This window comes from Myiozetetes cayanensis, unplaced genomic scaffold (assembly GCF_022539395.1).
Source record: "Myiozetetes cayanensis isolate MyiCay16 unplaced genomic scaffold, myiCay2020 scf7, whole genome shotgun sequence".
In the NCBI taxonomy this organism is placed as follows: Eukaryota; Metazoa; Chordata; class Aves; order Passeriformes; family Tyrannidae; genus Myiozetetes; species Myiozetetes cayanensis.
Genome location: NW_026087964.1, coordinates 28,619,509 through 28,634,603, shown reverse-complemented (window position 1 = coordinate 28,634,603; position 15,095 = coordinate 28,619,509). Strand labels below are relative to the sequence as shown.

Below are 15,095 nucleotides of genomic sequence, written 5' to 3'. Positions count from 1 at the left end.
AATACACCTAGAAAGGGAAGAACCATAAGTAGCGTGAATTTGTCATGACAAAGGTTAATAGAACAGTGCTAAGGCACCCTCCCAACTACAATTTGTAATGATCTGAATTCAGATTTTTCTAATACTGAAATTTTGAAAAATGTCATATAGTTGAATTTTTTGTTCCATACTTAGAAAGGCCTTACTCTTATTATTTCATTATGTACTTCTGAAACCTGTTTTTGTGTCAGTTTGAGTAACATATACACTATTACTGCCCAAAGGGCTTTACAGTGTATCAGAAAAAACAGTTAAGACCCAAACAACAGTTAGTTGCATCAGTGAAAGTCATCAGTCACTACTGCAGGAAAAATCATCCAGCGATTTTTATTTTTTTTCCACAAAACTAGCAAATGGGAATTTCAGCTTCTTGTGAATATCAGGTTCAAAATTATTCTACCATTTGCTCCACTTCACTAAAACTAGTACACCATGAAATTTTGTAGGCATTGCTGATTCATTAAAATAAGCCATCTGTCTGGACAATTAATAAAGCATTTATTGCTTTAAACAGCTTAACTCCAAGCAGACTGTTTTGTCCGGTGGCCATAATCCAAACAAGGATTTGAACAGCAAGAAGCAAAAAACACTTTTTAGTAACACTTTCTAAACATTTGCAGAGTAATGCTACATTTTTTCTCTACTTACTACAAAATTCTTATCTTTTGAAATTGCTTTAACTGAAGTTACATTCTTGCTGCACTTTCTTACAGATACTACTAGCAGTAGTTATTAACTGGAATGCTATAAAGACTATCTATTTATGCAGAAAAGACTTCATAGCTGAACATTCCTGGTATTTCACAATGATTTGTAAACTGATGTAGAAGCACAATAAAGTGCTAAAGTGTAATTTTTAAAGTCATTGTTTCCTAAGCATAGTCACAGTTTAAAATGAAGCAGGGTTTCACTTAGAACACACATGTAGAAAAAATTTCCTTGGGACTGCAAAAAGCAATAGAAGCCAATGGATTTAGCTATTTTCTACACTGATAACTTTAAAGTCATGACATAAAGCAAGATCTATGAGAGGATCAAATGAAATATAATGAATTATAAGCTTTAGCTGGGAACAAATATGGAAAGAAATTCATGACAGATAGGACAAAAATAGAGAAGGACAGTCCTAAAAGCAAAAGTCTTAGGGAGAACAAGAAATAGAGGTCACGTTTATGCAAGTGCTCAAAAATTCAGTATTATATATATATATGGACAGAGATTGACAAAAAAGGTCACATCAGAACTTTGAGTATGGATATGGAGTCAATGAAGTCTACAGAGGGCTGGGAAGATGGCTCTGGAAGACAATAAGGAAAAGGGCAACTGATGCCCTTTCATTAGAACTTCAATAGAAGATTTTTAAAATCTGCTCTTCTGAAGAAGCAAAAATAGCAGCATTGGAGACACTGCTGCCATTTGTTGTTGAAGAGCTGAAAAAACAACCTAAAGCTTCTTGAAACTCCAGAGGAATAAAGGGCAAGAGAAAGCGACAAAATTAACTATGTCCACTTCCATTTATTACTAAGTACTTTAGAGTATGCTGGATAACATGTTCTTTTTAGTTATGAGCAACAAAATGTTTCAATATCCTTGTTAGATAATGAACAGGTACGAGAACTGAACTAAATGCACTCCCTTACTAGAGAAATCTAAAATGATCAGAAACTTGGTAGAAACAAGATATCCTGAACAAAAGAGGTCCTTCCAGAAAACCTCTTTGTAACAAGGTTTAGGATGTGGTCTAGTACCATGCATATCCATCCCACAGACGGTGAAGGGTATTCTTGAAACAGATATAGCATTCTGTATGGTGGCTGAGGAGAATTCCTAGCTAAAACTAATTCCAAGCTAAAAACTAAATCGAATAATTAATTTCAGGGCAAATAAGACAGGGTACTTAGCAAAATCGTATACTTATCAAATGACACTAACCGCAAAAAAACTCTACTTGAAATATTTCAGGCTCTGAAGGGTCCAATTTCTTTCCCAGAAGCAAGAGAAATTAAAGGAAGCAAGAAAGTCTGAGAAAGAACAGCACCATTTTGAGGTGATTTTGAAGTTTGCAGCGAGGCCCTTTCTGTGCACCATGAGTACGGTGATTGCTGCAGCTGTAATCACTGGGTGAGGGGTCTCTGGTAGGACAGACAGACTCCAACCCTAAGTAGTCATGCAATTAATTACACATGCAAAGAAAGCAGTAGCTTCCTTGTAATAACTAACTCCATACTTACACCTGTGAGACAAAGGTTGGTTTTAGGATTACAAACCAACTAGTGACCTACTGTAGATGAAATATTAACCTAATTTTTCCAGTTACACTGCATTCCTAATTTGTCAGCTCATCTGACTCTTTTCTTACTTTGGCAGAGGCTAAGACTTTCTGAATATAGAAGACACAACATAATTTTAATTTACAGATGAACATTAGGCAATCCTTTATTTCTAGTGTAACAAAATTATCGATTTTTTGTGTTTCCAGAAAAAGTATTTAGTCATATACATTTTTATTTATCACATGAATATGTGGAAGTGTTCCTACAAAATAAATCCTTAAAATAATGTTAGTAAATATGTCTTCAGACAGTGTTACTACTGGACATTTCATTTACTTCATTAGAATACCTGTATAAGAGTAGACCAAAAAAATTACACAAGCAAATTCATGATTTGGAGATTTATTTGTAAGAAAAGCAAGTTTCATGGTTTTGAGTAAAATAAGCAAACATTCTGTCTAGTCATCACAAAGAATGGTCAGCAATACCAAAGACAGAAACAGATGAAATCTCTGTGAAAACTGAATCTGATCAAGAAAGTCTTCTAAGTAAATATGGGGACAGGAGACAATACTAATACCTGAATGTATGCAAAAGATCTTACAAATCAATTCACTGCTTTGGTGGTAGTCTATGAAGTTATGTCTGCACTACAAAGATGTGCTCAGGCAGGTGTACTCCAGGAAGAATTCTGGTAGCAAAGCCCTGTCACTGCAATAGCTTGAGGAAAGTAAAAGAGAAAACCCATTTGAAAAGCTTGCAATGAAGGAATGCATCACTATTGTGACAAACGGATACCCCAGTACAAAACAACTACCAATAACAAGCAGATTGCAAATTCTACGCCCACTAGGTTGCTTAAATTTATCTTGTTTGCTTCATTTTTTTCCCATTTGTATTTCTGCATGTACATGCTTGCCACATTCAGTCACATCTTTAGGTCACACTGCAGATAATGTTTGCTGCAAGCAGTATTAACAAGGTGTTAAGTGCAAGTTTTGCACAGTTGTATAATTTCACCTAGATTGTTACCAAGTATGCATTAGAAATTCTTACCAGGAATAATTACAAAAGCAGCACTCAATCTTCCTTTAAAATGCTAGTGTTCATAATGCCCCTAAGAACAGTGCAGCATCTCAGCATTCTATTATTAGAGAGTGAATAAAAAACCAGTTTTCACCGAATGTGCAATGGATCCCATAAGGGAGAGACCCATGTCAATAACAACTCTTAAACAAGAGCCTTTTAGACAAAACCTGACAGATCTACCCTCAGTGGAAAAATGTAAGGAAAAAAACAAACCAAAAATTTCAGCAACAAACAATTTAGCAAGGATAGTACAAAGTTACTGTTCAATACAGGAGTGGTCATCTTTATGCCATCATGCCCAATGGGTATGGATTGTCCAAAGAAAAAGAAATATTATATGAGCAGAAGCAACATCCAAAAAAGTATTTGAAGAAAAGTGGGTATGTTAGGTAAACAAGAGTGTCTATGAACAAGACAAGTGTTATGCCATAAAAATCACGAAAATCAAGGCAGTTTTCCACCAATCAACAAAATGTTCATAGCTGACAGTACTACCAGGCACTGCAGACATTCCCAGTAGTGGCATGCACCAAATGAACAAGAGAAAAAGGAATCGTAAGAGCTGCAAAAAACCAGTAGTATGTAGACGAATTTGTAAGAGAAGATGCAAAAGAGATGTCCAATTATTTGCCAAAAAAAAAGATCAAAAACCTTTGCTGCAAGAGCAAGAAAATCTGACTGCATTTTTAGCTCTACATTAGGTATTTAATATATGCTATGACACAAATGCCATCTTCCCCATACTTACCAATACAGAGAGGACACATAAAGCTCTTTTACCCAGCTTGATGAAGATTACTATGTTAACTCTGTAGTCCTGAGCATTTGCATCCCAAACGGTTAGAATGAGTTTGGCCAATGAAAATTTTATTTACGTGAGACCAATACAACTGCCTCATAAGCATGAATTACAAAAAACAATGAAACTGTTCTAATTTATCCTAAGGACTAAAGCCACCATCTCTGCCTAAGTGGACAAAAGGTAGGAAAAGACTACTGTACTTCCTTCCCATCAGGCATGCTGAATATTGTTCTTTTCCAGATGAGAGATCCTAATTTCAAAAAAATGTCTATATTCACAAGCAATATACAAAACTATGAGTAACAAGTGCCAGTGGATGCTGTATTAGGGGAAAAAAAGTTAAATGAAAAGGTGCATTCTGCAAAAATACTTAGTTAGAGGAAATGTTTATGGATGTATCTGTATCTGTAAATTCATGAACCTAAACTATATACAAAATGAAACAACCTTTGGTTTGAATAACTTCTGCAACGTGGTAAAAACCAGTAGGATTTACACATGCTTTAATATAAGTGTGCTTCTGTACATAGCCAAAACAAGACACAGCGAGTGCTAAGAAAATCCTTAGCGACAGGTGTTGGAATGTGTTACATCATCAGAAATGGAGAATAAGATGGATTTATAAGCACTGCAGTGATTATCAACAATACAGTTCTTTAGACAAGAAAAAAAAATGAAAAAACAAACAACAAAAGGAGAGCTGAAAAATTAGTGGTCACAGATAGTTGGATTGATAAATTTCCAAAGGAAATTCATACATATATATGATGACGTAATCTGCAACAGAACCACCAGACAATCTCTACAATGAGGCTACAGCAGCAAAACCCCAATTCTGAGATTTTTTTCTGCCTAACGGACATATTAAAGAACTGCCAGTTCCTAGAGAAAAGAAGAAGACAAAAATATCAAGGATATACTTATGTGATCTGACCAAACAACTCCAGTACAAGCAAACTGTCCTTGACCTAAGTAACATAATTTTCATTTGTAACCCCACAAAGGACAGCATTCAAGTAACCACCACTGATGGTCTCCTGTGTTTTCTTTATTCCCAGGTGTGTCCTTGAAGCATCAGTTTTCAGAATTAATAGCTTGCATACCTACTATACATGAAATTCTAAGTGGCTTCTCATAATGCACCCACCTCACGATATACAGGTCAGGCACTTCTGATCCTGATCTGTAATCAGCTTTTTTGCAAGGATATTGGTGATCCAATAAAAATCCTGTTCTGACTCCAGAGTTATGTTAGATTTCTCTACTTACCACACTTGAGGTTTAAGGTTGTTAGCAGCAGAGCAGCCTTCTTACTCAGTAGCAAGTACTGAAGGCAGAAAAAGTGAAGGGAGACAAACGCTGACCTTGGAAAAAGATTTACTATTGATTTCAGTAAAACCATGATTTCGCTTTTAGGGAAGGTGTTTCCAGAGATCAAGCATACTCCTGGAGGTGGTTGCTCTTTTGCAAAAGAGGAAAAGTTATTGGGTAAAAGGACTAATAGATTTTGCTATCAACCTTTCTTTGACTAGCAAAATGACAACCAAAAGGTGATGTTTTTATTCTTATTACAAGAACAGAGAGCTGTTAAGTAATGCTGTGTAATATTGGTACAATGGCAAAAGCACATAAAACTGACAGAAAATACATTTAGGCAATGAGAACCATAGAATGGTTTGGGTTGGAAGGGACTTTAAAGCTCACCTAGTTCCAACCCTCTACCATGGGCAGGGACACCTTGCACTACACCAGGCTGTTCAAAGCTCCATCCAACCCGGCCTTGAACACTTTCAGGGATGGGCCATCCACAACCTTGCTGAGAAACCTGTTCCAGTGTCTCAACAATCTTCTTCAGTTGGAATAGAGAAAGGCAATTCTACAAACACCTACAACACCTAGAAATTCAATTTAATGATTGAAAAGGTCCTTTTCAATCCTGTGTTCTAAGTGAGAATTAATTCAGTGACAGAAATTTAGGGAAGGTTCAGACATGTAATATCAAATAGGAATGTGGGGAAGAACCTAAGTTTTGAAATGTAAGTTAAAATTATGTGAACCTGCATATTAGTCACAGGCATTACAGTACATTGCACTACTCAAATTACAGAATGTAGACTTCAGCATTACACGGTCAGAGATAATCTGGAGACATATCTTTAATGTAAATAATTAATATAATTAAGACAGAGCATATTAATGTAAAACACACAAACTTTTTTTTATTTAGAGACCATTAATTCTTCATCCAAAATGAAACAAAAATGCTACTGGAAGTAAATGATTCATTTGCCTTTATGGAAACTGACTCTTCATAATATCCAAGCCCCATATTTTCAATAATATCCCGTCTCAAAATAAGCCTGTGGATGATGTTACCTAAAAAATACCCAAAGAGTACTGAAGGAGAATAAAAATTCTTCATTTTATAAGTGATGTGATGTCAAACTGAAGAAGCAAATAGTGGCTGTTAACGAGGAAAATTAATGTAAAGAAGTACCTTTGTTTTAGTAACCCTAACATAAAAATATCACACCGTAACTGTATCAGCCTAGGAATACTATCATCTACAAAAATGAAACTGCTTCTTTTCTCCCAAACACAGACAGGGAGATGAATGTGTCCTTAAAAATCAAGTAAGACTAAGGAGTAGAAAGAAAACTGTTCATCACTTAGTCTGAAAAACAGAAACATAAAATAAACCCCATAGCCACTACTGAAAAGGATATTCATGATTTTTCTCCAGGACACAAAGATAGGTAGCTGGTGGCAAGTTCTGCGTGCTGTGACTGGGTACCAATTTTCAAAACTGATCCCTGTACTCATTCCCATTGCATCACTTTGGTCCAACGCATGGAGCTGGCCATCTTGCCTGGCTAAATAACACTGTAACATTTGCACTGTAACTGCAGTAGGTTCATACTTGAGTGCAGCTGAACTAGCTGACTAAAAAAAGTAATGTTACTGATTCACCTCAAACAATACCAAGCATGGAGCTGACCTCTCAGAGTACCTCTGCTTGATAACCTCTCCCTCAAGGCAACGTAGTTTTGCTAGTCTTGCATTTGCACCCCCAAAAAAAAAGTGCTTGGTCACACAGAAGGGTTTGAAATAGGCTGCTTCTGTTTTCTCTCTTATTTTAGAGAATAGGGGTCTTTAGGAGTTAGGGTAGAGAAGTGAATCATTGAAAGACTTTCTTGGAACTCTAGCAATGGAAAAGATGAGGAATCCTCCACAATCAAGAAAACCCAATCCACCACCCTGCCCAAAACCCAGACAACAGAGTTCAAGTCCCAAACTCAAGGAGAGACTCTGAGATAATCTAGAGTTGCATTTTTATGATCATCAGTAATCTAATACCTCTTCTCCAAAAATCATATGTAACTATATGACCTGCTACTATACTAGATCATTTGTAAAATGAAAAGAATGAGCTGAGTCTTTTACTTCTGGAGCAAGGGAAGGGGTATAAGTTTGCCTCCTCTTTATGGATAAATGTCATTAAAAAAAGAACAGCAGAACGTGAAACTTTTTACTCATAGTGGTCAGTTATTACCACAAAGCTATTTAGAAGCTACAAAAGTCGCTATCTAAGTGTTGTAAATAGATTTATTGATTACCCTCAGTTTCTGTTCTACCTGAGAAAAAGAACAGAGTAAGAAGGTCACAGCATGTTTGTCATCTGAATTTAAGGGCACTGGTAAGGTTTTCTTTGTATGTTTCATCCAATCCTAAAGAAATAGGATAATCAAACCTTTATTCTGTCATTTAGGTATGAGCCTTGATTATCCCACTGAACTGTAATATTGTCCATCTGTGTGACTTCATGAGGGCTAGATTTTGAAAGAATACTTGTTTAGTAGTACTATTTGTATTACAGTCCCAAGGATTACCTGACTATACATGTTAAATACATGTTTATTTGTTCATTAAGGAAGCAAACACTGTTTGCTTTCTTAAAAAATTGTGGTTTGTTGTCCTAGAGAATTCGGAGTAACACCTGTCCTTCTGAAACAGAGGTTGGTAATTGTTTCTCAGGAGCGGAAAAAGTGGGATTTGAGGCAGCACATAGATGTGACTAGAAGAAAAACTGCCAACAACAAGGGTGACAAGTTATTATTGAGGTTGCAAAACCAAACTGTGATGCATAGTATTGAATTGACACTGCAATGTTTTTATTGCCCTAGGAAAGCAAGCCTCACTGTAGAAACAGAACAGACATTGTCAAATCAGCAGTGGATGCCTATTCTTGGTAGTATTTTCTGTCACTAACCTAGACTTGGTGATGATGTCTTACCCTAAAAAGACATCTATGTTATAACATGACAGAAGAGTGGATAGTGTAAAAAGAAATAGAAAAAAGAGGTAAGAGTGGAAGCAGCTCAGAAATTGCTAATGAAAATATTAAAGATGCAAAAAAAAAAACCCTAATGAGAAAAGGGAGAACCCCTCAAAAACATAACCTGAAAGAGACAGCAAATAGCAGAACATATCAGTACCATTGCCCGCTGGCAGCAGACAACTAGAAAAAGAAATGCCTCTAAATACTTCAAAATGCAGAATCTTGCACAGGGAATCAATATCTGAGTTTTACAGACACATTAGTAAGAATAAATTATTAATTATTTGAAATAATCATCTCTACCTTTGGTCACCATGTAAACAAGTCTTTGAAGTAAACTCTTGATTCAGTAAAGTATTCAATCAAAACCAATCTGTGGAACAACTTTATTGAAACTGTACTTTTATGCTCAGTTCTTTTCAACAGTTGGCAAAGTTCAGCATCTCCACCAGACATTTTCCCTTCTCCCAAACAGCTTACCATTTTTAATACTGGAACTTATTAATTTCTGAAATAATGTTCATTGCCATCAACATCTCAGTTTTTATCAGAACCCTGAATTTGTGCTACAACTTGATCTTCTACAAGTTCTTTTCCTTGAGTCAAGTATTTGTCGGGCTACCCAGTCTCTCGGCACAAAAATGAAGTCCAAGGATCACCTGTGACAAAAAGAATGACTCCATTAGTCTGAATTCACAACAGGAGTTTTATTTATTAGATAAAACAATCTTTACTATAGCATTTAACATTGTAATTTTAAAATTAAAAAACAAAACATCATCAAGAACAATACTTTTCTGAAAAGTATCTGATGATATCTCCAATCTGACTATCAAAAGATAGCTCCAATTTACATTTTAGAAAGTGTACTAAGAGAAGAACACTCTTCAACTGGATTCTTACACTGCTCAAACTGAAACCCAGGACCTGTTTGAAAAGCCTCCAAAATGAAATTCTTTTTTGATAGATTCCCATCCTCAATCCTGCAATGGTTAATGGTTGTTTTATTTAGCAAAGACTGGATTAAAAAAAAAAAAAAAAAAAAGTAGCTGTGTTCCTTAGTTCTTTCAAAAGTAACTTCACTGATCTTGGAGATTACTCTTGAGTTTATTATTCTTGTTTGCACTCACAGAGTGTCTAGAACTCTTGGACTTAAAAGAGGTGAGGCAGATTGAGCATACAAACATTGGGAGTTTTTCCTTTTTCACTGCCATCTCATTCAGAAAAGTAGTTACCACACATACATAGGTTTAAGCATGTGTGCAGTCCTAGTGAAATTAACTGCATCTTGCTACTCTAGGGCCCTGAGGCCTCAGCAATATCAAACATCCTCTCTGCTTTCCTTACTATTAACAAAACGAAGAGTTTTAGCAAAAAAACATTTGGGCCAAAGACATAGAAAAAGTATAGAACCCCAAATACACCTAGCACAGAACATAGGTGAGAAGGGTGAATGCAGCTTTCTGCCCTGATGTGGTAGGTGGCAGTTACCAGCCTGGCACCAGTCCCTGTATTATCCCAAGCCCTGTCAGATGTCAGCAGACAGAACAGGCACAGAAGAGCAAGGGTGCAACTGCTGGGACTCTTCTTGCCTGCTGGAGGCTCCCTTCCCACACAGGCCTCTGTTGGAGGGGTAGTCAGGGAACCTCTGGACCTCAGCACATAAAGCGCCCAGGAAAAAGCAACCCATCAGGCCAAGAGAACAGTTTCAAAAGGAAGAGAAAGAAGAGTAAGAGGTGTGATAGCACTCAAGAAAGCTTTCTTCACTGACCTTAAGAATGGTCCAGTTCTGCAATTATTACCCAAATCCACCATCACAAAAATGACAGGTGGATTCTAACTGACATTTTAATGTCACAACTCATAAACTAATCTCCATAGTCAAAGACAGAACTGCTCCCTCACCTTGTTCTTGATGCATTGTTTTTCTTGGGGTGGTAACAAAAAAGGCATAAGGATACCAGTAATCACTAAGTTTGTGTGTAGTATCACATAAATCACTTTAAATGATCTCTTCGGTTTTCTGAGGTGCTCTATTTAAATGCTGATATTTTCAGGTAAAAACTACACTTATGGCTGAAAGTACCAGTAGTTCTTTAATCCACCTTCCCTAACGATAGTTACTGCATCATTTCAGGGTGGAACTGTTGAATGACCTTATTTCTGATGTATGAATATTAATAATGGAAAACGAGACACCTTAGGATGATTTACACAAAACTTTTATAAAGTGAGCTATTCTCATTCTTTTTAAAAATTAATTATTAAAGAAATCAGTTTAAAGTTCATGCTGTATGAATCTGCTGTCAAGATATAGTCATTAAAATCCTTATGCCTTGAATGTTTCCCTTGAACTTTGTGTCAAAGTTAAAAGATCACAGACATCATAAACCAAATTCAGTCTTCGTGTAGGTCAGCATGAAATTGCAGCTGTTCCCATCAGGACTGAATTGGTGTCAGGCACTCTTAGATTACAAAGCCATCATAAAAGAAAAAACAGACCAGAACTATGAAACTTATTACAAGTCAAGTACATTAAATAAAAGAGGATCCTACCAGTTGCATCATCAGCTTCTGTGTCTAGAAGAGCATCTACTGAAGCCATGCTTGTGCCTATGAAGGAGTCTGTAGTATCAGACACTCCTCGCTTGCTGAGACAAACTTCGAGTTACTGACTTCTCTGCTTTGATCAGTGTCTTTTACTAACCTTCTGACTGTAAGGAAGGTTACATCACTTGTTGAGGAGGTTTTTCTAGGCCTTCCTACTATTCCCCAATGCACTTTTAAAATCATAAGTCCACAGGTTCAATTTGCAGTTATCTTCCAAAAAATATTTATACAATAGAGAGTAGGATAGGGATGCAAGATGTTTTCCCCCACCAAATCCACCTTTTTGGTAAAGTGTTAAAATACTCCTTATTTCTGTTAGTCCTCTCTTGCAAAGAGGGAAGAAAATCTTCAGTGAGATACATTTTCTTCAGGAGGTATCTTCTGTTCCTCCCTGACCTTTTTCCGGTGGAATTTTCATCCTGTGTCCTTTTTCCTCAATAAATATGCCAGCAAGACTTATAAGCTGTTGCAAAACCAGAATTTCCTTTCTTATTACATCTCTCCAGAAAGTCCTAACTGTCTTTGACATTACCAAGTTACAAGTTAGTTGTATGTATAAATCAGATTATTTTCAATATAATCCCTTCCTGAATAATCTGAATTAGTGTAAACAAGATTTCAGAGACTTTAGTCTTCATACTTACAAATATTAGGCCAGAGTTTTCTAAATACTTATGTCCTGTCTTAAGTTTACTTGCCTGAGTAACCCTTTCTTAACTGAAGGCCAGCTTTAATAGTGGTGCTCACATAAGTAAAGTTATATCCAGGCATAGGACTTTGCAGGATTAATCAAAAACACTTAGCACACCTTCTTGAATCTTATCAATTATGTTATTTCCAAAGTTTCTATTTATCCATGTACTAAAACCCCCATATTTTAAAGAACAAAAAACACAAAAAACTTAACATTTAAAGCTTGCTATTTTGTTGCTAAAAAAAAAAAACTATGAACTATTTACCATCTAGTACTAAATATCTACTTGTTTTTATTAATCCTTAATTAAAGAGGGTAAATCATTATCTAGTTCACGTTCCAGTCTCAAATAATTTATGTTCAGAAGAATGCTCTATTCCCCTGGCTGTAGGAGATTACTGTTGCCAGTTTGCTGCAGTTCTTAACAGCCACTATGACAGAAAAGGCAAGAACAAGAAATGTAGTAAGAGTGAGCAAGTGAGCACGTGTTGAGTTTCAAGAGGGATTACATGAGATGTACAGCAAAAAGTATGCACACACATAGAGCCCAACGATTCAGTTGTTTCCAAAAAACAGGTACCACGTTTATTTCAGACTTACTACCAGACATGTTTGTTTGCAAACTCCCCACAGAAGTGCTGAATAGATAGTAAATAGATTTACTAATTAAGGAGGAGAAGAATATCACTCTTTCCCCTGGTGTAGCCCCAGCAATATGCCTGTCTCAACCCTCTCTTCCCTCCATCTGAAAATATCCCAGAGAACAAGAGTAGTCAAGTGCCGACTTGGACTTCCGGAGTTTGAGTCTCCTCTCAATTACACACTATTGCAGTGTGTAACCCTGCCAGTTCCAATGAATGAGATTTTTGTCAATGAAAGCAGGAAGCAAATATAGCTTTTAGAATTTACAACCACTGTGGCAACCACAGGGAGAAAAAAAATAAAATTTGTTACTCTTCATTTTGATCTTCTGTGTGGCATTCCACTGTGGCAAATAAAACTGAAATGTACAATACATTTGAATTACCTGAATTAACCTTAGAAAGTTAAGCATGCCATTGTTTGCCAGTTTTCCAATACTAGCTATCTTTCTTAGGCTAGCTTACAGCAAAGCCTGGGCTCAAGTTCCACCTCAGATGAATTTTAAACCACTAGGTAATGAACTTAGTGGAGTAATAATGAAGACCCTGAGAGCTGAGTTGTGAAAAAAAAGAAAAGCAGCTTCCCAGTTGTCATGGAGTGAAATTCTGCTTTCATTAACAGTGCGGCTCTCTTCGCATGCTCCTGTATTTTTTTCAATGAAAGATGCACAGGATTTAGAGTGCACAGATTTGGTACACGTGCGCAGCAGCTGGTCTGACATGATAAAGCAGAATGAATCTGAAGAAGTTCCTGCCTGTCTGACCAATAATCCATGAACTAAGAGGGATTTACTCAATAGGCCAGCACAGATTCTATCCTGTCAAAATTAGAGTTTTACTTTTTTAAAAAACGTGCCTAAAGCTGTTTTCCATTAGATATTCCCCATTCCCCCAAAACCTAGACAGTAAGTAGGAAGTGAACAAAGCAGGGTGAGGGAATTGTCTGAATCCTGCAATGTTTATAATTATGTATTTACTTGATTTGAAGCTCCAACCATACCATTTGTTACTGGAGACATTTCTGTAACTCAAAGAAAATCAATCAGAAGAATAGCATCCAGCATGCACAGACACACACTGTATGCCACGGCAGCATCCCCGGTATCGTGTCTACATTTCATTCTCAAGTACGGCTTACTTGCCATTCTCTTTTGCTAGGTGGGAACTGCCGAGAGCTAAAAATAGCACCACGACTCGGTGGCGGGAGCTAAAAATACCCTTTCCCGCTCGATTACCGACTCGGCAAGGAAGACGAAGCCCTTGGCATCTGTCACAGCCTATAACCGCTGGCTGAGGATCCGAGCAGAGCCCAGCCCCGGAGTTGCGCGCCCAGGGAAAGTTTTAGGGGCAGACGAAGCGGCCACAGCTCCGCGACCCGGGGCCCCGAATTCCCCCACGCCAGCCCGGGCGGCGTCTCCCGGGCCTCCCCGCTGCCCCTTACCCGCGTTTCGCAGCTTCTTGTTGCGGTAGACGGAAAGAACGACCAGGAGATTGCCCAGTAGGTCCACCACGATGGTGAAGATGAGGACGGCGGCCAAAGTGGAGGTCACCCAGGGCTGGCGGCGCGGGGCACCCTCGGCCGGCGGGTCCCGCGGGAGGACGGAGCTGTTCAGCTCGCTCCCGTTCAGTCTCATCCTGCCGCCGCCCCCCAGGGCAGAGCCGAGCACGGGTGGAGCTGAGCCGCTCGCTGGCGCTGCTTCCCGGCAGGGCAGGGCAGGGCAGGGCAGGGCAGGTCGGGGCGGGGGGTCTGGCCGCAGCCGCCCTCCGCCGCGAGGCTGCCCGCCTAAGGCGGAGCGGGGCTGGCGGGAGCGCCTCCCATGGCCACCGCCGCCGCCGCGGCCGCTGTAGCCGGGAAGTTTCCCCAAAGTGTGCATGTGCCGCGGCGGGACACTTTTATAGGCTCCGCCGGCCGCCGCCCCGCCCCGCCCGCCGCCACCGCTGCCGCCAGGTGACACCGACCGCCCCCGCGCCCGCACGTGCGCCGCCGCCGGCTCGCGCCGCGCCGCGCGGCCCCGCAGCGCCCCCGCGCGGCCCCGCCCCGCCAGCGCCGCGCGCCGCTCCCCATTCATGCTCCCGGCAGCTCCATTCAGCGCGCGCCGCTCCATTCAGGCGCGAGAGGGACCGGCGGGGGATGCTGTCTGCGGTTGGGTGCCTTGCAGCGCCTGGCGCTATTTTTAGCTCCCCTGGTTAACGCCGGCTCTTAATTAGGCGCTCGCCGGACTCCCTTCCCCTCCTCCCCCTCCTTCGCTTAACATCGCACCCGCACGGTAACGTGAGCGCGGCGAGAAACCTCCCATCGGGGAGCGTGTCGGGGCTGCTATAAAAAGCTCCTCGCGAAGCCGAGCTGGCTGAGCGGGGGGGACGGGGCGGGGGGGCGTCTGAGGACCCGCGTCCCAGGAGCACCACGTGCTGTTACAGCAAGGGGGGCGGCGGGGGATACACACCGCCCCCGCACCCCCTCCTTCATCCCCTGCAGCCCTTCCTCCCCCGTCCCTTCGGCAGCGGGGACGAGCTGCACCGGAAAGAGAGCGAGAAAGGTAGCGGGGATGCCCTTTGCCACCCCTACGAGCCCGGTGAGGTCTGGCTCCGCTGTTCCCCAAAAGCAGCG

The 15,095-nt window shown here is 39.8% G+C and overlaps 1 protein-coding gene across 1 annotated transcript in view; it reads right to left on the bottom strand.

The window, feature by feature from the left end:
* Window positions 1–14,121, bottom strand: part of MTNR1A (melatonin receptor 1A) — a 58,963-nt gene extending 44,842 nt beyond the window's left edge. Inside the window, exon 1 of the mRNA XM_050337940.1 lies at window positions 13,929–14,121. Within this exon, the coding sequence (XP_050193897.1) occupies window positions 13,929–14,121 (193 nt within the window). The remainder of the gene's footprint in view (window positions 1–13,928) is intronic.
* Between the last annotated feature and the right edge of the window lie 974 nt (window positions 14,122–15,095).